This window comes from Haemaphysalis longicornis, unplaced genomic scaffold (assembly GCF_048455015.1).
Source record: "Haemaphysalis longicornis isolate Haplotype H1 unplaced genomic scaffold, Haemaphysalis longicornis Haplotype H1 scaffold_10, whole genome shotgun sequence".
NCBI classification, from domain to species: domain Eukaryota; kingdom Metazoa; phylum Arthropoda; class Arachnida; order Ixodida; family Ixodidae; genus Haemaphysalis; species Haemaphysalis longicornis.
Window position 1 is genome coordinate 136,745,013 of NW_027526204.1, and position 22,454 is coordinate 136,767,466.

A 22,454-nucleotide genomic window follows, 5' to 3' on the forward strand; every position below is an offset into this window, starting at 1 on the left:
GATTTCAGGCAAGACTATAACAAGCTTTCACCGGCATTTGGAAGCCGCACAGCGCACAATTTGGGCCCTAATGGATGGTTTTCCATAAAGGACTTAAGGGCGTAATCCATAATCCACCATCATAATCCCATCACGCCTCATTTTCATCAACGCTTTTATTTCGTTCCGTTACTCTGGGCTCAAGCACTAGCCCGACAGAGATGAGAGCGCACGCCACGGGCAACCACGTATGGGGTCCTCGTTGCAGTATTCGCCGCCCGCTAACGTTTTGCCGACCAGGCCGGGCCAATCGACGCAGTCGCCTCGGCTTCCCCACGAGCACTCAGAAATTATCCACTCATCTGCGCTCCAGCGTACAGCGCGCGATACGAACGGGCCGCCAATGCCAAGCGCGACCCCACGAGTGGCGAGGTGGTCGACTGGGCAAAAACGCACCGGTGCGTTGACTTCGGACCCCAGCCTGCGCGTTTTTCCGCCATGACAGTACGCTTCTCGGGAGCAAACAGCTACGAGTATGCATCGAGAGGCAATCTCGGCCCCGCACGAAAAGAGACAGTGTGTGGCAGATGGCGTTGCGTTTTCTGCAAGTCCTGGGTGCACAATCTGCGTCCCACGCCGTTCCTGATTTATGGCCCGGCCCTCCCTGGTCTGTGTCCATTGTGACACTCCGCGTATGGCGAAGCCCACCGTTGTTTCTCGCGGCCGGTCATTGCTCAGGCGTCCGCGCATTTCCCGTTTGGATGCACTTACGCCAGCCTTTTTGTTTCTTCTGGCCCACATTGTACCATTTGCGAGCCCACAACGTTCTTTGTTTGCTCATGCGTGCCCATGCTCTTATTTGGCTGTGCTGGCCACGGTGTCGATGTGTCTCGCCCCAGTAAACTATTTTAGGTTACCCTCCGTGCCTAATGGTTCTATTTTAAGGCGATGCGTACTAATCACGGTTCCACAGGCCAGGTTAGCTAGCTGGCTGGCAGGAGTGCCGGGACTGCTTTCCCAAGCATAGTCGAATAGTTTCCAACACCATATTTGATTTTATTGCGAGAAATAGGTTTTACATTTTACTTATCACTGGATGACAAGCTGAAGTATGGACCCTTTCACACCTGACAAATGGCTTCAGGCTCAGAGTGTGAAAGAGGGTTCATCGTATTTTCGACAACACGTAATGCATTTACAGTACTTTCGAATACCACTTCACGTATTTGTAATAAAAGTGAGTGAGTGAGTAAAAAAAACTTTATTGAGGCGAGCTTCAGGCGCTTATTATTGGGCGCCCGTCCGGTGGGGGGCCTCCTCTAGTCCGGGAAGCCGTGGTCCGCGCTGGCTGCCCTGGTCCACTCTACCAGGCTACGCGCCACTGAGAAGTCGGCACTGGACAGCTGGCCCGCCCGCTGCTCCCACGTTGGGTGAGGATTGAGGGTAACGGATAGGGTTTTCTGAACCTCCCATACCATGTGGTACAGGGTGACAGGTTGGGGACAGATATTACAAGTAGCGAAGTAGAGGGTGGGGTACATGGCATGGAGGATAGTGGCGTGGGGATAGGAATTCGTCCGAAATCGGCGAAAGGCGGTCGCCTCGTCTCTGGACAGATGGGGGTATGGTGGCGGGAAATCCAAATAGAATCTTTTGCTTCAGATTGCGTTGTCCTAGTTAACTTAAATCGTATATTCGTGACCACGCTCAAAAGCAGAGCGCTGCTGTAATACCCACTCCTCACGGGAGGCAATCTTCTGGCGTAGAAGGGCTTGCCAACTTATTAGGCACCTTCGTGAAAGCTAACAGCAATCATGTGATCCTGCAGACTTCGTGGTTTTCTCAAACAAACGTAATTTTTTCGGGTACCAGGCCTTTTCAGTTTTCTGTGATCACCCACAACGTAAAACCACAGGCGTAAGGGGGCTTGGCCTAAAAGTTAGCAGCAACAGAACCTATGCTAAAACGTAATCATATCTGCAAAGACTGCAAAAGATCGGCATCTTCACACGTCCGATAATTTCTACAAATTTCCATTTCTTCATTGGTATTTTTTTCTAAATTGAGGATTAAGTATAATGACAAATCTGCCCTTTTCTCCTGACTCATCACAGAACAGAAATCAACTGCTATAGGGGCACAACGCTCCGATGTTTCACCTTTGCGGCCGTACAGTACGTGGGTACGGGTGTAAATCATACTGGATTATTCTACTCCAATCGACTGAACACCTTACACAAGGGCGCTTTTCTGGTTCACCTGCATCGAATATACGCTCTGCAAAGCCACAATCCGAACCGTGATCTGAGACTTGGATGACTCCTGTTCGGCCCTTGCGTGTTAAAGCCTGAGCTCATCTGAGCAAGCCTTTTTGGAAGATGGTTTCCGTTGCATGAAATTCTGTCTCGTAGGGTTTTTTTTTTTTTTTCTTGCCATCTTCTTGCATTCAAACAGGCTGGCCGGGTCGACGTCAGTTCTGGCACCAGGTGGACGGGAGCAGACAATGTTGTTGCGGTCACCATTGCGTGGGCCACCTCGTTTCTGAGACTTCCTGAGTGTCCCGGTGCCCGGTCCGCGATATACTCGGGTATCGAGCGAGAGACATTAAAAACGAACACAGGAAGCGCAAGTGTCAGCATTGGCTCGTATTCTAGTTGTTGCTTTCGATGATTGCGACTCTGCCGGAACACGATAGCGCGCGTTCCACGCAGTTTTGCTCGAAACGTTGCACCTGCATGCTTCGTGAAACGAGTTGTGCAGTTCGGAAAAGCCGTAACGGCGAGGAAGTTAGCAAGTATGTATTATGAATTTCGATGAAGCCGAATATCAGTAGCGCCAGCAGGCACAGCGATTTGAAAAGAGCCAAACTGTTACTGAAGCCTACGGACTGAGGGTAGCAGATTTAGTCAGGTAAATCTGAATTGCTGCTACCGGCCGACGCATCGCCAAGTGAAAGTTCAGCGAGAGCTTTTGCTTGAATGAAAGGAGAATTAGATAAGCAATTACGGAGAAACGAGAGAGAGTGCGCTCACACAGAATACGGTTTAGAGCATACAAGCTGCTTACTCTGGTCTAGGTGGGGTTGTTAATGACGGGTGCGGGCGAAATGCGTGGCGTAGTGTGGCGGGGAATTTAAATGCACCATAAAGGACTGCGATCTGTCGAGAAACCACAAGTTCAGCAATCAGGATGCTCCGTAGTGCGGATATATTAAGGACGGCGGGTGTGACGAGGAGTAAGACGAGCTGTGTGACGAAGAGTTATCTTCGTGATGTTCTTTTCCTCGGGCCTTCACCTCCAAGCCGCAGCAGCGCTGAGGATCTCACCCCGGGTATCCTCAACCGACAAACTCAGCCTCCGATACAAACTGTACATTTATTTACAGCCCGGCGGGCGATTAAAAAACAGTACTCGCGCGGAACCCCAAGACGACGGGCCGAGCTCTCCTGCGCCCAGGCCGCGTCTCCCTTGTCTTCATCCCCTCGTCTTGCCGCTGGGGCCGGGGAAGGGGGAAGAGCGAGTCCTTCGTGGGGGTCCAACCCCATGTGGTGGCCATTAGCGCATCCGGTGGTAGCAGGCGCGACCTTCATCGGAATGCACGGCGTTTCAAGGCGGCGCGCGACACGTGCGTTTCATTTGTGCGCTGCTCGTCCCACGGCCCGCGCCACTTCGTGCGTCGAAGCGCCCGACACCTCCACCACCACTGTGAAACATAACTTCAGGAATGTTTCACACACGAAACACACACACCACACACACTTTTGGCCCGTGGACCATCGTTCCTTCAGTTTGACGGTACAACAATAGCACGGCCAGTGCCCCTTGACCCTGGCTGCAGGTCACCATGACAAATAGCCACAATCCTCATCTAGCTCATTCAGAGCGAGCGGCCTTTAGCAGGTGGTACGCACCGGCCGTCGTCGTCCGTAAACACCCTTGCCATGCGGCGCACCCCGTCGCACAACAGTAACAGGGCCCCCTCTCCTCTCCGCTTTCTCGCTCGTGAAGGGACCGCTGCTGCCTCGTCGGCCTGCGTTGCAGCCACGCTGCACTGCGGTGAAGCTGGCTGACGCTTCCTCCCCTTTTTGTCCGAACACCCCAGTTCAGCCAATCCTGAGCTCGGAGCGCCGTGCTCCACTACGCACCGCTGGTCAGCGTAAGCAGCAAAGGGCTGCTTAGCGGCCACATCAACGCTCACATTGGCTGTCCCTTCAGCTACGGCTACAGTCCTACCTGCAACGGCCTGCGGCTGCATTACATAAGCAGCCGTACCCTTATTTGCAGTTTCCTCTGTCAGTTCGCTAGAGTTTCGCATGGCAATCACATTTCCGCGACATGACATCTGGGTATCTCGAGAAACACGAGATGCAGTGTGCGTGACACCAACTGCATCCTCGCGCGATTCCCGTTCGGCTGCATTCTGCAAAGCAACGGGCCGCTCGCCCACGCTCCCAGAATGTTCTCCGTCTCCGCACGGTGCGACGACGGGCTCACACTCGACTGAAGCCAGCCCCTTCACAACGGCAGATTTACGAACTTCACAGTTCTTCCGCTCCTTCCTGTGCGAACCCTCGTGTTCGGCCGCTACTACACCACCGTGCGCGCACGAAGCGCCGTTCTCTATCACACACCGTTGTGTGACGCAAGGAGTAGAGAAGGGCTCATCGGCCACATGAACAGGAACATGCGACGCAGCTGAGGCTGTTTCTCTTGCTACCAGCTTTTTCACCGGCATGCGCACACTCTCATTCACCTTTGACTGCCTGTCATCTCCCAATGCAGCCTCGCGCGTAACACTTTCCTTGACCTCCCTCTGCATGTGGGTGAAGTTTACTACGCGGGATGCTTCAGTATCCTGCTCCACGGTTGCAGGAAAACTGAACGCCCACGAAGGAACGCGCACCACTATCCTCTCTTCGCCTATCCCGCGTGACTCTGATAGTGCCGAATCCCGCGAAACAAGAGGCTCACGCACGCCCAGTGAATGGACTCCACACCGCACATCTTTCGGCGTACTGGCGCACCCCAGTCCACTCTCTCCCTCAGCGCCGAACATTACTCGTTGAGCAATCGGTGAGGCAGGAACATTGTTAGCTCTCTTGAAACATTCACTCTTCAAACGTTCCGCTGCTAACTCTGCCTCAGCGATCCTCAATTTCGCTAGCAATAGCGCCTTCTGCTCAGCGAACGACATGGCTGACCTAATCCTGACGCTCGCGGTCTCGTCAGCCCTCACAATCAGATCCATCTCACCATGCCTAGCTAACCGGCCTCCATTATCTCAGAGTGAGGGCTGCTCATAAAGCACCCCCTACATGTCATGGTGAGCCACGCACCCAGGATCAAGAAAGGCACCGACCTGCATAGCTTGGTGCCTGTAGAGATGCCGCATCGCTGCAGACGGGGTATCCATTTATGCACCGCTCCTTCCGCCGAGGTGTCCACCAACAAATCCCGCTGACTTGTCGCCTGCCGACAGCTCGCTGCTCCGGCCGCTCCTCGTTCAGTGGGCTGCTGATGCCTCCACTGACCGCTGGTCAAGCTGCTACTCCGCCGCTCAGCATGCCGCAGAGATTCCCTCGGTCGCCGTTGAGAAGTCCGTTGAGCGCCGATCGAGCCGCTTCTCCGCCAGGCTGGCGTGCTCGCTGCTCCCGCCGATCTCGTTCAGCAGACCGCGATTTCTCCGCGAGCTCCATCCGTCGAGGGGCCAGCCTCGCCCGCCGGCCGGCTGAGTCGTCGCTGTTGAAGATCTTGCCGACTGCGCCAGTTATCTTCGCGATGTTCTTTTCCCCGGGCCTTCTCCTCCAAGCCGCAGCAGGGCTGAGGATCTCACCCCGGGTATCCTCAACCGACAAACTCGGCCTCCGATACAAACTGTACATTTATTTACAGCCCGGCGGGCGATTAAAAAACAGTACTCGCGCGGAGCCCCAAGACGACGGGCCGAGCTCTCCTGCGCCCGGGCCGCGTCTCCCTTGTCTTCATCCCCTCGTCTTGCCGCTGGGGCCGGGGAAGGGGGAAGAGCGAGTCCTTCGTGGGGGTCCAACCCCATGTGGTGGCCATTAGCACATCCGGTGGTAGCAGGCGCGACCTTCATCGGAATGCACGGCGTTTCAAGGCGGCGCGCGACACGTGCGTTTCATTTGTGCGCTGCTCGTCCCACGGCCCGCGCCACTTCGTGCGTCGAAGCGCCCGACACGAAGTATAGCCACTGACTGGAGTAAAATGACAGCGAATTCTGCAAAGTTGATCACCTTCTTTAGTCAAAGTTGACTCCAACACCAGAACAGAAACCCTAATTGCTGAACTTCAGTTATGCAAGAGACTGGCCGAAAAACTAAATATATGCCATCACAATCATCTCTGTCCTTTCGACGCATGCATGTATATAGCCAGAGCGTTAATCTGTTTCTGCCGAATTTTCCATAAACTAATCTGTGGTCTAGTCTTTTACTGCCAACGTGTATCTATGCCATTTGACTTATGTGCTCGCATTGATCCCCTATATAGCTGAGAAGAAAACAGAATTTATAACCACCGGTAAGTCGAGAAGTATGACGGGACGACTGCGTAAAGTTATCCCCGTTTAAATGCGTATTGTGGCTTAATAATCACGCACGGGCCGCGCCTACATGCCTCGCGGTGCACAACCGCTTCCAGGCAGCGCACAGCGAGGACACAGGTGACCTGCGAATTGTCCGCGACCACCGCCCGATAGCCGTTAGGGTGGTCGGCAGTCCACTACTGTCACGTTCCGGGGACCAAGTGGTACATGTGTCCGCGGTCGGTTCCGGCCCGTTAGACCCGTTTGCGGCCTCCGCTCTCGTTTGGGCTAATGAGCATGCGTAAGGCGCTCGATTCACTGTTCCGTGCGCTTGTCGCTCGCGTTTCCCCCTTCACGGAGAATGGGCGTCCCGCAGACTGCGCGCTTCCTCCTTCTTTACCTCGCCTGCCTTTAATCATGAATCCTTTTCAACTCGCCCAGCTTTCGTTGCTTATAACATCCCCTGGGGCGTTTTCTTCTCCATTTTGAACAATGGATAAACAAGGTCCGCGATTCTTGAGTTGATTGATTGATTGTCGGGTTTAACGCGCCGACTCAACGCAGACGATGAGGCGCGGCGTAATGGAGGGCTCCGGGTTAATTTTGACCACCTGGGGATCTTTATCGTGCGCCGAAATCTCGTGCACACGGGCGTTTTTGCTTTTCGCCTCCATCAGAAAAGCGGCCACCGCGGCCGGGAATCGAAGCGATTCTTGAGTCACGTAAGTAGCTGTGATCATCAGTGCCCACCAGGCAGTCTCCGACAGAGAAAAAAAAAACAGCATAAATAGCATTCAACCGGGAAGCCTGGGTGTCCATTTTTGTTTCATTGTTGGAATGCGCTTTAGGGGCCATGAAGACAAAATACTACTTTGTTTAATTTGGAAGAAGTAGGCTTCAGAACCTCACTCAGCTCCATTTCAGCAACAAAAGGCATTTATTAACCAGAAAAAAAAAACGCAACAAGTACTGGAAGACCTTCAAATTTCGCGGTACATTGACGTGTTATGGGCCGGAGTGACGTCATATGGGAAAGCACCAAATACCTAATTTTCAGGGGGATAACTGCGCGTTAGCATTCACGAAATTCGATCAAACAGAACCGGAGGCCCCATAAAATAGCCCAGTCACGTGTCTTAGCGAGGGTAAGTTCGGTGGCCGCCAAATCCGGAAACAAGATTCTGTGACGTCATAGCAAAGTTGCCAAATAGAGGTAAGGAAGTCGCCACTGCTTTTCTTGTTTTCTTTGTTACCTCCAATATCTTATGAAGTGTGCAACAAAATTGGTATCAATTTGTTCTGGACAGAGCAGTCATTCTAATGAACGAAACTTGTATTTGCGCTTCATGAACCCTTTAAGGTTACAGAGTATACAAAATTTGAGCGGGTACACGAACAAAGTTGATAGCACGAGCGCATCGAGCTGCAGCTGTCTACTTTGCTTGTGTCCTTTTTACAGATAACTTCGATGAATTTCTGTGGCAAGATTTTTAGATACCACGCGCTATAGGTTTACATTCAGCAGTTAGTCTTCTTTTTTTTTTTTTATGAAGTTGGCTTTCTATCACAACGCACTAGCCTGCGGTGAAGCACTTGCAACATACATAGCGGACCCGTATAGCGCGGAGGATGGAGCGAGACCGCCTGTTACATACAGCTGACCCCGTCAAAATTTCCGCTAGCCAAACCGCTTCTCGGAGTGGAGCCCTGGACTTCCCGTACTTAGTTCTTTGGTCGCAATGCTGGCGACGTGAGTGCACAATTATAAAAAATATTTGCACTGCAGATGTTTTGATACATCAGCAGTATTGAAGAAAGATCAGAACAGTTAGTTGTTAACTTGCGAACAAACTGGATTAATCAGGAATTCCGTCGTCAACTCGACAGCGTTGTTCATAAAAGAAGAATTCCGATGGCCCGTAAATGCATGCCGCTGTGGCACAGTTATTGAGACTGAGCGCAATGATGGGGTTCGATTTCAGCTTTTTGATGCAGGCGAAAAACACGTGCAAGATTCTAACGCCCCTTAAGGTGGAAGAATTCGTAACCCTGCACTACGAGCCCGTCATATTGCTACGACGAGAAGAAGCCGGAAGTGGCGCACTGCGACGGGCTAATCTCACTGTGAAGATGATGTACGGAATGTGGAGAAGCCCGGGGGTTCACGCTGTCATAGCCAGCTAGTAAATCATAACTTCATTTACCATAATTCGTGTCACTTGTCCTTCCGTCGTGTAACAATATCTCAGGTGTAGATAAGGCACAGAAAGCACCAGATTCGAACCCATGCCACGTGGCTTCAGAGGGATTGACTAAGCAGCTTAGTTCAAATCGCTCACATGATCTCCCTCCAAATAGCGAGATATTTAGTGCGCTTTCCAAACCTTGGAATCACTTGTTACTAGGTCAGTAATGCAATAAGAAGATGTCCTCAAGCAGTCAAACACTAAACAAGTTCCGTAACGTCATACCGCCTTAAGGCGGCAGCTTTTCATCCTATACGGTCGCTATACGCGAAGAAAGGAACTGGACTTCATTCAGGAAGGGGGGAATTTCGAAGAATAAAGGTGGTGGGTAAACAAAAACAGTAAGAAAATGTCAGTTTTATCATCGTCAACAAACCATGCGCGCGATGCTTATCTTGATAGAGTACTACCTTCTGCAAGTAATTAAAGTGAATAAAGGCGACGAAAGCGCGCCTTTGTTCTTCTGTGCCGTTAAGGAAAGAACGCCGTCACTCGGCTGACGGGAAAATTGTCACTCTTGAGAAATGATGGATTCCTGTGCAATGCGAGTACGTCCCCGGCATTCTTCATGGACAAATACTGCTCTCAATTTTCAATCTGCTTTTTTTTCTACCTTTGTATCAGGTTGGTGTTGTTCACGAGCAGTTCTCAAATTCTGGTGGAGCGAAAGTTCGCGTTCTTTACCGCTGTGATTGATGAGGCATGCAAAAAAAATACTTTTACAACTAATTCTTTATGCAAATCGCCAGCAGCAGTTAATCGGACCCAAGATAAAGGTGAAAAATGTCGAAGCTCAGAGCAATTGGGTACGTAAATATCATCCTCAGCCTACCGTGGAGGGCTCGTCCTGAGAAGTAGAAGTACAATGGTTCTTTTTAAATGCGAATGCATTTATTAGCCGGCGGTTGTCTTGCTCCGTTGGCCGGCGTGCGCCTGCATTCCTCCAGCGCGAGCGCACGTGAGCGCGCGCCTCGTAGTTCTGCCTTCGTCGTCGTCGTCGTCGTAAATGCGAATGCATTTCTTAGTCGGGGGTTGTCGTGCTCCGTCGGCGTGCGCCCGCAGGTGTTATCTCTCCACGCTCCTCCTCGCCCCTAGCAACAGCTGTGGCGCGCCTAGCAACCGGAGCAGGTGGTAGCTCGGGCGGGAGTAGCGGAGGGCAAGGGGAGAGGAGGAGCGCGCTCGGGCGTGTGAGGGCGCTCGCATCGCGGAGCTCGGGCGGAGTAGCGGAGAGTGAGTGGAGAGGAGGAGCGCGCTCGGGTGTGTGAGGGCGCTCGCATCGCGGAGCTCGGGCGGAGTAGCGGAGAGTGAGTGGAGAGGAGGAGCGCGCTCGGGCGTGTGAGGGCGCTCGCATCGCGGAGCTCGGCGGGAGAGAGAGCTCGCGCGCGGGGCGGGCGTGTTGCGCTGGTCTCTCTCTCCTCTCCGCGTACCCTCTCTCCGCTCGCTGCGCTCGGAAAATGTATATAAATGCAGTGGAGCGCACGCCTCTCTCCGTTACTGCTTGCCGCAGCGCACTCATCGGTGCACCCAATGCATTCGCATTTCCGCACGATCCCCTTCGGGGAGGTGGGGGGAGTTTTTTTCATCAGTATCGCCACAAAATCGAATCAAATAAGGTGGAGGGAAGATATCAATGTTTTCGCTTCGAAGCTACCGTTTCTAATTTAAATAATTGCACGCATCTTTAATAGGCTAACAAAGATTTCCTTTTATCAAAACGGTTAGTGTTTCCAGAATAATAGGAAAGTTTAATCTTCAAATGTCCAGCGGAAAAAGATCAAGTATTTGCTCACGGAAACCTTTGAAGCGTCCGTCGTCACTTGCGCTCGAGGCGTGCCTTCCAGTTACGGGCGCTGCTCTAATTAGCGAGAGCTTAGGCAAATTGCAGTTATGTTACTAAGCGGGGTACGATCCTTTTATCCCGGGAATAAATATTTTTAAAACCTTCGTTCAAAACACTTCGTCGTATGCATTCTAGGGCGCTATTGTTAACAGAAACGCTGGTGTATGGCGTTGATTAAAACACGGGAAGCGTAATCGTTATGCAAAATTGGGGGGAGCAACACTTGCGTGGGAGAAGAAGAAATAAGGAGGCAGGCGAGAAAAGTTTTATAACTGCACGTACAGCCGCGCGGAGGACGTAAAAACGTTTCGATCAAAATAAGAGCTGCCTACGGATGCGTGTGATTCACTTTTTTTCAGGTCCTGCTTTTGCGATCAGCGTCTGCTGATTCAAGAGCTGCAGCATCCAGAACGGCGCATGCCTACCTATAGTAAGGCTCCACTCCTGCCAGATTCTGCTCAATAAAAAAATTCCCCGCATTTCCCCGAGGGGAAGAATGTGAAAGTGCGAATGCACGAGTTGAATTTGCGCGGTTCGGTAATGTTCGCGAAAGAGAGATCACACACACACACACACAACTACAAAGAAAGAAAGATGCATTTATTCACAGACACCTATTTGTGTTGTCGTTGTACTTGATTGCTAGAGCGGATCTCAGCTTTGAAATTTCGTGTCAGTACTCCTTTAAGCGGGTGCATTAGCCCTTCTCACGCCCGATTCTTGGCCAATCCCCCCCGTGGGTATGTGCCATGTCAGCGGCCAGGCAGCGCGCGCCCATCTCCCCCCGTTGCCAAGGAAGACGAGGAGATTCCTGGCCAATCCTCCACGTGGGTATGTGCCATGTCAGCGGCCAGGCAGCGCGCGCCCATCTCCCCCCCGTTGCCAAGGAAGACGAGGAGCGCGCGCACCCGCAGCTGTTGCTATGCGGACGGCGGCGGACGCTTCAGGCTCGCTTAAGAAGTGCATTCACACTTAAAAAGTTTTGCGCTCTCTCTCCCTCTCTTACTGTCTTATCCTTCGCGAAGTTCACTTTACCTTTTATTACCTGAGCCCAAACCATACTATTTCCTGTGTTCTCAGTAATGACACCCCTGCCATTCCTAATTGTCACTGTGGCATGGTCGTCTTGCTAACCCTGCAGTACTAGGTAATGCATTCCAGATCACTCAACCGATTCTTCTGCGCCCTTGACGTGTCTTTGCAGCCGTCGCACTACTGTGCTGCTTCCGGCCGGATGACATCACGTGTTGGGCCGCTTCCACGGCAAGAGCTGCTTTGTCCCGTGGCGGCGCTGACGGCGGAGGGTCATCAGGCGGGGACGATGGTTCGTGCCAAAACGAGGAGGTGTCCGACTGCGTCAGCAAGCTGGACCTGTTGTCGCAGAACAAGAGCCTCGCCTTCGCCACCAGTGAGCCGGAACTGAGGCGCATTTGCGAGTTAGTACGACAAATGTCCTAAGCTGCATCGAAGCTTCGGGACATGCCATCTGATAACTCAGCCGGCCGGTGGCGTGGTTGTGAAACGCGTCGCGTATACACAAAACATAGAGCTTTTAAAGACGATAGTCTTTCTTGGGCTACTTAAACCCAGAAATTTCGGTCTGTCTGTATGTCTGTCTGTCTGTCTGTCCGTTCGTCTGTCTGTCTGTGACTCGATTCAGCCACCCAGCCAAAGTAAAAGGGCCCATCTCCCCGCGAGGGGGACTCGAGTAAATGCGTCGCATAGGGGGTGGGTGTATTGCGTTAACGTTTAGTGTTTGGGGAGTTGGTGGTAGTGAATGCGTTGTATCAGCAGCTTCTTGACGTAGTTTGAATGAGTCAAGGATATAAGGCGCGTTCGTAGCCTTTCATTCTGTGTCGGTTTTGTGGCGCAGTGGGAAGAGCACCATGTACCTCGCGTTCCGCCCACAGGTAGTGAATGCGTTGTATCAGCAGCTTCTTGACGTAGTTCGAGTGAGTCAAGGATATAAGGCGCGTTCGTAGCCTTTCATTCTGTGTCGGCTTTGTGGCGCAGTGGGTAGAGCACCATGTACATTGCGTTCCGCCCGCAGGGTCGTGGGATCGAAACCAGGCGCCGGTAAGTATTATTTTTTTATATAGTGTAGGGGGAGGGGTGCGGACCTGTTGTTGAGAGCGCAAAGGGTAGAGTGATACGGGATAGGAGTGGGGGAGAGGGCGCGCCTGCGCGCTGAGCAGTTGCGGACGCACGGCGGACGCTACATGTGAGTTAAAGAAATGATCTGCATTTAAAATTGATATTGCGCAATAGTCTTATATACTCACAGCCACATGTAAACGTCTATGCCCGGTTTATATGTTCATACTTGTCAACTTTGTTGAACAAGAACAAGACATTACGCAAATATAAGACAGGAAATTAGTACGCAAGCGATATTTACAGTGTTCCTTTATCCAAAAAATTACGGATGCTTGGTTTTTCGATAGCAAATGATATTCTACATCTACTGCGGAAAACCGCCGCCTCCTGGCGGCATATGAAAAATCACGCGGCAACAGCAACGAAAGGTTCCACTAGCTAGGTTACACGTTCTGCTTGGAACGCACGTGGAGCCCGCCCACGCGGCTCTATAAACCTTCTAGTTGGCCGCCTCCATTCACGCGCGTCTCCGCCGTACTGCAACGCTGGCATCGAGGAACCCGGCCTGTAGCAGTGGAACGCGGTAAATTCAAATCGCCTTGCGCAAACCTCTAGTGTGTTTACCTTGGAATGAGCGTAACGGTACAGGAACAGCATGAGAGGTGAGCGAGAAAGCAAAGGGGGGCATTTCCTTAGCAAATGTCTACAAAGAATATCGTCTTTTGACGACATTGGCAACGAAAGGAGCAGATACGCGGCCAATTTTAAATGCAGAGCATTTCTTTAACTCACGATGTCACCCGTTCTAGTTGTCCATCGTAGTCCGCACCCCTCCCCCTACACTATATAAAAAAATAATAATACCGCCTGGTTTCGATCCCACGACCCTGCGGGCGGAACGCAAGGTACATGGCGCTCTACCCACTGCGCCACAAAGCCGACACAGAACGGAGGGCTACGAACGCGCCTTATATCCTTGACTCATTCAAACTACGTCAAGAAGCTGCTGATACAACGCATTCACTACCTGTGGGCGGAACGCGAGATACATGGTGCTCTTCCCACTGCGCCACAATAATCATACCCACCTGCTAATAAATGATGTCATACCCACTTGCTAATAAATGATGTCACGTGACCACGTAATTACGTCTCCTCATCTAATTACAATACAACGACCAACAGCAACAAGTGCAACAACATTAACGTAACGCAAACTACTTAACGTCGTGCGCCCCCGGAAATGCTCTGCATTTGATCGTGCCCCTCGCGAGGGGGATGTTTAGTTTCCTGCCGCAGCAAGAACCAGGCGGCCTCCTGCGCAGTTTTTGGCGCACACCCACTTGGGGGATTGGCCAGGATTTTTCTTTGAAGAAACCTCCAATAAACAAATTTAACGAAGGCTAACGTGTTAGGGCCGGTAGGGGAAACCACGGTGTGGTGCCCGAAACCCTGTTTATTATCTAGCGTCAAAGCGAGGTAACTTGACATTCCATGTGACTACAGCAATTAAAGGCAATTTCAAAGCAGTGCTAGGAGGGGCGTGTAAATTTCACGGGTGGGTATTTCACACCAACTAGGACTGAGTAAGACGAAAAGCAAAAGAACGGAGCATTCCGGTAAACAAGGCGCTATTCACAGCATATAGCGTGCGGATCGTATCCATTCTTGGCCGATTTTCGCACGAACCGGTATTGGTCTTGTGAGTGTGCGTGTATGGATTTGGGAAGCGCAGCTATTTTTTGCTGTGATTTCCGACAGGATTAGAGTGCTGCAAAACATTCGTGGAACGCAAATCTTTTCACAGTAGTATTAAAGTTCGGAGGTCGGGTCAAAAACAGTAAATACTGGAGTCGGTTAGCCTCGGAACGGACTTGGAGTGGTTTCGCAGAATACAAATGTTATATAAACCAAAATATCTTCGCCTCCGAAACTATTTCACTTTCTTCAGGCGGAGGTGTGCTCGCTACATTGTAACGACAAAAGTTTTTTCTTGATTTCCTTCTCGTGTTAACGACGTCTTTGGCACATGCAGCCACCTGACCGGGGCCATGGAGTGCGTGAACAGCTTCACCCAGCGCTGCTTCAACGAGAAGCAGCGCGAGATCTACAAACGGCTCACCAGTGGCGCTGCCCAGCTCATCGAGGACTTCTGCCGCGAAGGGTCTCGCTTCAGGCAGAGTGAGTGCGCTCACGCATGCGCACCTGGGCGCTTCGGTTCGCGGGCTATTTTACATGCGGGCAGGCATTCCCGCCGAACGCATTATTCTACTCTATTCATGGCTTGCCTCAGAGCTGGCTGGGCTGCTTCTCTGTCGGGTGTATGAAGTATGTTTGATTAGGTGTCTTGTCGTCTAATTAGAAGAGCATATCAAGGAGTGAAGAGCGCGAACAAAGATCATTAACAGATGCACGAACACGGACAGTGTAATAAGTGTACGTTTGGGTGCTCTCGAGAATGTCTTATGCCTACAAGATTCACCTTGAAAAGCGTTAAGGTGCAACTGTTGAATGGTACTCGACGTCATGTGCAACAAATCAGGTATTCACGACTATTCCTTGGCTAAGACGGGGTGAAGGGCATAACTGCAAGGGTTTGTACAGTCATTTTAGCGACCGGAAGCAGCAAGTGGCGGCTGTCTGCTTTTTTCATTTTTTTTACAAAACTATGGGCTACCTTGCAGAGAAGGGCGAACAGGGCCAGTTGTGATAATCCGATTTGCTAGGCAGCTATGCAAATTTATAAACCGGCGTAAGCGAATAAGCTGCTTAAGCTACTCCAGGCTCGGCTAGTTTTCTACGGAGTATTCAAGAGGTCAGCGCTACCGCTTTAAAGTTAACGAATGTCAGGGATGAGAACAAAAACACATGCAAAATTATCAGAGCCCCCTCCAATATCAAAAAAAGTACCTTAAAATAAAATCTCCGATGTCCGAAGGACTGACAATTACTGTGGCTCAGCAGCATTGTTCATATTTTTAACTGAGAAACAATGAAGCTTGACTGAAAAGCTTTTGAGAAAGGTGCAGCCATTTTCAGCATACACCAAAATGCGTGCTTAACTGAGCAACAATAGCCGTCAGACTACGCCAAACACGATAGTTAAGTTTTTATCAGCCAACCCCCTTACAAGAACAATCATGATCCGTCGTGGTGGTCGGAAAATGTAGAAATACGGTAGAATACCCCTTTCTATAGCGTGTATTTACCTACTGTCCAGATGAAATTTATTTATTTATTTATTTATTTATTTATTTATTTATTTATTTATTTATTTATTTATTTATTTATTTATTTATAAAATATTGCAGGCCAATAATAGCCCAAGCAAGAGTGAGGGTGGTACAAGACAAAGCAGTATGACCAAAAAGGGAAAGAATAGCAGAGGTGGCACAAAATAATAGGTAAAAAATGCGACATATTATGGTACAAGATGAAAGTCACACATCACAAAAATTTTCAATACACCTTAACACGCTTCCAGACTCAAATGTGATGTGGTAGTTTATTCCAATCTGCTATTGTGCGAGGAAAGAAAGTGTATTTGAAATTGTTAGTTCGGGCAACGATAGGAGTGAAGTTCTGGGAATCATACCGTCTTGTTGGACGCGAAGATAACGGAGAAAAGGATGTTTAATAGCTCTAGTATACTTTTTTTTGGTGGATATACAGAAAAGAAATTTTAGTCTTGCTGTTTCCCTTCAAGATTCTAAAGTTTGAATTTTGTTATCATTCATTAGTTCAGTTGTGGAATCGGACAAGCGAAAGCGGGTGAAAATAAAACAGACGGCTAATCGTTCGATTTTCTCTAGATTGTTAATCTTTTTTAGTATGCGGATCCCACACCTTGCATGCATATTCCAGCTAGACCGGATTATTGTATTGTATGCGAGGAGTTTAGTACTGGGGCGAGAACTTTGGAGTTTATGCCTTAGCATGCCTAGTGTCCTACATGCGGATCTTTTTAATGTCGGAGGGCCAAGTTTGTTTGCTAGTGATTGTTACGCCAAGATATGTAAAACTGTCTGTTAGTAAAATATGGGTTCCTTTTATAATGTACGGGTAGATAAACGGTTGTTTCCTGTTATTGATGTGCATAAACACAGTTTTATCAGGGTTTATATTCATGCCCCGGCGGTCACACCACGTAGTGATCGCATCGACAGATTGGTCCAACATTATCGGGTCATTTAAGGAGTTAATTGAACGGTATAAAATGCAACCATCAGCAAATAAACGGACTTGTATAGCTTGTTTAGCACATGTTGTAATATCATTAATATAAATAAAAAAGTAAAGGCCCAAGGACACTTCCCTGGAGAACATCGGAGTTAACAGGGAGAGGTTTGGAATAAACACCATTTCAACAAACTGCGTACGTGAGGTTAAGTACGGTGAAACCCATTTACCAATTTTACAGGAAAAGCTGATCAAATTAATCTTGTGAGGAAAATAACATCGGTTTCGAGGAAACCGATAACATCGGTAACAAGGAAAATAACATCGGTTTCGCCTGATTTATCAAGAACTGAGAAAAATGAATCGACAAAAGAAATTAATTGGGTAGTTGTAAAAAGGCCTTTACGAAAGCTTGGTTGGAAGGGCAACAGAACATTTCGGCGGCCTAAAAAATGATCATGTAATTTTATATGATGTGTTCCAGCAGTTTGCAATACGTGCTTGTAAGGGATATTGGACTGTAGTTGGTTGTGAGGAGAGTATTTCCTTTTTTAAGTACTGGGATCACTCGAGCGTTGGGCCAGTCTGAGGGTACAATGCCTTGTGATAAGGATAAGCGAAATATTATAACAAGAAAGGGAGAAAGCGATTCAGCTTAGCGGCGTAACAATATATTTTGTATGTTGTCCGGACCACAAAGATTTTTTTTAATGTTTAGAAGCATAAAAAGAGGCCCTCGAATGTTATGAAGTCATGATCGATTTCTGCGCAGTTGGTATTGGCATTATCGTACACGGATGGGTTTGAAAAAACGGAGTGTAAGTACTGGTTGAACTCTGTCGCTATTTCTTTCTCATATCAAATCATTTGATCGCCGAGCAAAATGCCGTCTGCATTTTTATTAGTCTTTATGTGGCGCCAAAACTTAGCTGGATCGCTCTTAAGGAATTGCGGTAATTTTACTCAATAAAAAATGTGCTTCCTAGACCGTATATTTTTCTGAAAGGGATCCTTTTAATTTTTAAAACAAGAAACCTTGTGACTTCTCTTTCTTATGCGCTTAACTTTCCGCGATATATGTGTAATCTCTCTTGTTATCCAGGGACTTTCGGAGGGTTGCTTCTTAGTTTTGTTCGGGATGAAAGTTTCGAGGCAATAATAGCAGAGTGACCGGAAAGTATTCCAGAGGCAGTTACATCAACACCTGTAAAGCGAAAAAGGATAAATCAAGGTAATCGAGAATTGACTCATCCTTTGCTCTACAAAAATTTTTAAGCAGTCTTTGTTTCACAGGCATTTTTTAGATTGACTGACTATACGACATGTAAAAAGAACCAGCTTGTGGTCAGACAGACTATCATCAACAGATATATGTACATCAGAAAGGCATTTGCTATGGAACACAAGGTCAAGAATCGATGCTGTCTGCTCCTGTATGCGTATTGCCACGCTCACTGCTTGATCCATATCACACGCTAACATCACATCAAAGACAATCTGATGACTTGAAGATGAGGAGCTTAATTTGGACCAATTAATGTTGGGTAGATTAAAACCCCAGCATTTACAGAAAAGTTGTAGAGTTTACTCAGGAATTCACCATCAGAAAAATGTCGCCCACCGGACGTCTACTCTTGATCCCAAGGTAGTAGAATGTGTAGAGGACTACTCAAAAATTTTAGTCCTTGGATTCTCTAAAAACCAAGAAAGAAGAATAATTTCACTGAGTTAGTGCTGCCATGATGAAAACAATCAACAAAATTGAATTCTACGCTGCTGTATATTCACTTCACATCTAATTTCACTCAACGCAAGAGGGTTCGAATAGACGAGATCACAAGGAATTATTTAACCTTAGCGGGAGCATTGTGTGCTTTCCAACAATCTTTGATTTCTGCACCGTCAGAAATGCATCAGTCGTTCAGGCGAGATGCGAGCACGTCACAGCAAAAACAATCAACAGCTTTTCTGGCATTCCTTCGCTCCCGAACCAAAACAGATTGACTGCAATCGCGTATCCATCGTGAATGAATGCACACGCTCGAAAAGCTGTCCATTATATTGGCGTGTGCGTAAAGTGCGGGACGAGATTTCATGCTGCTTTTAAATCGTCTCTTATAGAAAATGGCATGGTCTTGACAATTTCAATCGACCACCTCTAAAAGTGCCCGCGCGTTAGAGCTGTCATCTCGGTGGCGAAAAGGCTATCATCCAATCTGTCGACAGCTGTCATTTGCCATTCGCCTTCCAGTTGACTGGCGCCTTTAGGGTGACAGTGGCTGTGAGGCGTCAAATCTATTGTGACAGACACACGATATTTTCAAGGCAGGCTGTTTGTCCCTTTAACCGCTTCAACGCTTCTGGGTCTGTGCTTTTGTGGTGTCTCGTTGCTGCTAGTTCTTCTTGTTTAACAGCTCCGATACATCTTGCGGGAGCGTGTGCCGCTAAGACGGTATTTATTTTGCGCTGTTTTTTGCGCAGCTTGACACCGAGGGCCGTAGTTCAGACATAACTAGTAAATAATAACCTGCAGACGCAACGTACTTACCAAAGCTTCCAATGGTGCAGGGATTTCATTGAGGCGAAATGCCCGGAAGAAGGTCGTCGCAAAGAGGTGTGAATAAAAGGACGATGCCAAAGGAGATTACTGAATGAAATGTTCCCGGGGCACACTGCTCCCGTGCGACTGCTCCCCAGATAAATGGGTACCAGGATTGGATTGACGAGGTTAAATACAGTGGTTTGGGGACGCTGCAGGAGTATAGTCACTAATACCTCAGCCACAAGAGAAAACAAAATGACCGACCTTAATGCTTATTCTGGCCTGGGAGAAACACGCACATTATGCATGAATTACGATCGAGACATGGCATGTAACCTTGCTGACCTGCGTACGTATACTGTTTGCAGTTGATTCTGCAAGACTTCTAGCCGCAAACAAAGATGTCTGCATTACTTTATCGCGTTCCCATCATAACCTGCCTGCCGGTCCTTACACAGTGGTCTTTTGGTTTTCTCGTTCTCGTATGAGCAGCGTACCTGAAGCACTCCAAGTGCTACAAGCAGCTCCAGGACGACTACAGCCAGTGCGCCTCGGTCTACATGGCTCAGCGGGCAGAGCTGCAGGGACATGTGCTCAGCGACCAGGAGAAGATACGACACTCATGCTGGTACTAATATACGCTCGTGCACCTCTGGAACACATGCTCTAGAAACCACCTTTGTTCATTCAGCTCTGATGTACCTCTCTTCAAATAGTCTACCTAGATGCAAAATGTTAGTCATGTCTTTACCAGAACAAAACGAGCATACGCGAGAACATGGTGTTATGGTAAAAAACGTTACGTTACATTCATGCCACTGCCATTCGGATCGCCACACGTGTGTGTGTGTGTGTGTGTGGGGGGGGGGGGGGGGGGACCAATAATAAATTAATGTAGAGTGGGGGTACTTCTTTAGAGTGCAGTTTGACATGAAGGCAAATGTCTGAAAAGGATATCTTCAAAAGTCGTTATCTACTAATCCTTAGTCGGACCATTACAGCTTTGTCCTCACGCGACTACCAACGAAAATAATTGGAACAAATGCCGGGTGTAATCGGGAGAGAATCGCAACCGAAGCCATGTTTCATGCGTGATGCAACCTTCACCCGTAACCCTGTGCTTGTAGAGCCACTGATGTGCCTGCAGAAGGGCCTGCCAAACACGGTTCGGGCCTGAACTGTTCCGCGTCTCGTCTCTGTCGCAGCCAAATGGACGGCTACAAGCAGTGCGCCAAGGCGGCCGTGCTGCTCCGCTGTGACGTGGAGGCGGCCGAACTCGCAGAGGACATGATCGTCAAGGCCGGCGGTTACAGCGTGTCGACGCATTGCTACGGATACCGCTACAATGAACCCAGCTGCAGCGGCTGTTCCGCAAGAGCTGCGGCCCTGGCCCTGCCCACTACTCTGGCTCTCGCCTACTGGCTGCTGCAGTTCTCGAAAAGGCACTAGCCACTCGTCGTTCGCCCCGGCCGTGTTTCCTGCGGACAGAAGCGAAAAGGCGCTGTTGCGGTGTTTCGTATATCTGACCGCAGTGATGAGAAGAGGACGGAGACTGGAGGGAACTGCGGGGACGGTGGCACTGACTGACTCAGCGGCTGCTGTCGGGACGTTCTAGCGCGAAAAGCAAGTTGATCTTGCGTCCTCATAGCCGCCTAGTGCTTATTTCATGACAAAGCAGCCTCGTTGCGACGACGTCGCAGTGTTAAGCCAGGGGCGGTATCATGTTTGTCCGTTTTGAAAACGTCCGTTTTGCGACCGTTTTATTGTGACGTACTTCCTTTTGTAGGCGGGCTTTGGGTTGATTTTTCCGCAGCTGCTCTTGTAAACACATTTTAAACGACTAAACCTATTTTAAACTACCTTTTATGTGTTTATTGTTCCGTCAGCGGACCAACAACAAGGCGACTAAAAATCGTCTGCTCCGAGAAGCCGCGGCTCTCCGCCGTGCTTGCATGGCGTCACATCCAGGAGTTCGCTTTTATCCAATCAGGGCTTGCTCAAAACGAGCACTTTTGAAGCGGACACAAAACGGACAAAACACGAGAATACCACCCCAGGGGTGGTATATTCTCGAGTTTTGTCCCTTTTGCGTCCCTTTCAGAAATGTCCCTTTTGGCGAGTCCTGATTGGCTAAAAACAAACTACCGGAAGTGACGTAACGCAAGCGCGGCAAACCTACTGTTAACGTTCACTGCTTAACCGGAAGTACGTCACAATGAAAGGGACTCAAAAGGGACGTTTTCAAAAGGGACAGTTACGAGAATACCGCCCCAGGTCAAACCTTGAATCACTGACGCAATTATGTGCATCACTGCGGAGGGATGGCGACTTTCGTACGATCACTGGCTTTTAGATATTTGGTCATGGGGAAAGCAAGGGTTCCGTTTGCTTGCGACATCGATTGATGGACACACCTCTGTGATGATGATAACACAACAGTTCATCAACACCGCGCTGCGGCGTCACCATAGTAATGATAACTTTATTGCCCGATCGTAAAAAGTACGAATTGCCTCCCCAGTGTAAAAATCACGGGTACGTTCGTAGTTATTATTCGCTCATGTATATCATTGTCTTGTTCCACATTACAAGGCCGGGCAACAAATTTGAGAAGCAAACAATTCAAAATTGCTTATATTTGACTTGCGTGCGCCGGGCAGTCTGTGTATATGTCCTAATGTGTTTTCAAGATAAAACCTAGTCGTGCACTTACAACATTCATAGGATTAGGGCGTGTTGAGTGATCCGTAGGTGAAACCGACCCATGTGCTAGCTTTGGCTGCATGGCTACAACATTGGCGCGGCTGTCTTGTTGCCCTACCATTAACGAACAATGGCTGCCGTTGCTACATCCGCTTGGCTGTGCTGCTGTGATGCTAGCATTAGTGCGCATTTTTTTTAATGCGAAAGCATGGTTCATTTGAGCTACAAAGCCGGCGTTGGCGTTGTCTGTAGCAGCGAAGCGGCCTACACGTTATGTGGCTCATCCAGCACGCGCCACTGAACGTCAAAGCGGCTGTGGCTTAT

General features: G+C 49.2%; 1 protein-coding gene across 1 annotated transcript; it reads left to right on the top strand.

Annotated features, from left to right (window-relative positions):
• The first annotated feature begins 477 nt into the window (after positions 1-477).
• LOC144160119 (uncharacterized) lies at positions 478-21,479 on the top strand. Its single transcript, XM_077691723.1, has 5 exons — positions 478-526; positions 11,814-12,045; positions 14,742-14,887; positions 19,920-20,055; positions 20,633-21,479. Exons 1-5 carry the CDS (start codon positions 478-480, stop codon positions 20,874-20,876), a joined length of 807 nt encoding a protein of 268 aa, XP_077547849.1. The 3' UTR covers positions 20,877-21,479.
• The last annotated feature ends 975 nt before the right edge of the window (positions 21,480-22,454 follow it).

Excerpts from the sequence above, each read along its gene's own strand:
- LOC144160119 (XM_077691723.1), top strand. The coding sequence starts at position 478 with ATGACAGTACGCTTCTCGGGAGCAAACAGCTACGAGTATGCATCGAGA. Across the intron at positions 12,046-14,741 it reads GAACTGAGGCGCATTTGCGA|CCACCTGACCGGGGCCATGG; the intron begins GTTAGTACGACA and ends TGGCACATGCAG. Across the intron at positions 20,056-20,632 it reads AAGATACGACACTCATGCTG|CCAAATGGACGGCTACAAGC; the intron begins GTACTAATATAC and ends TCTCTGTCGCAG.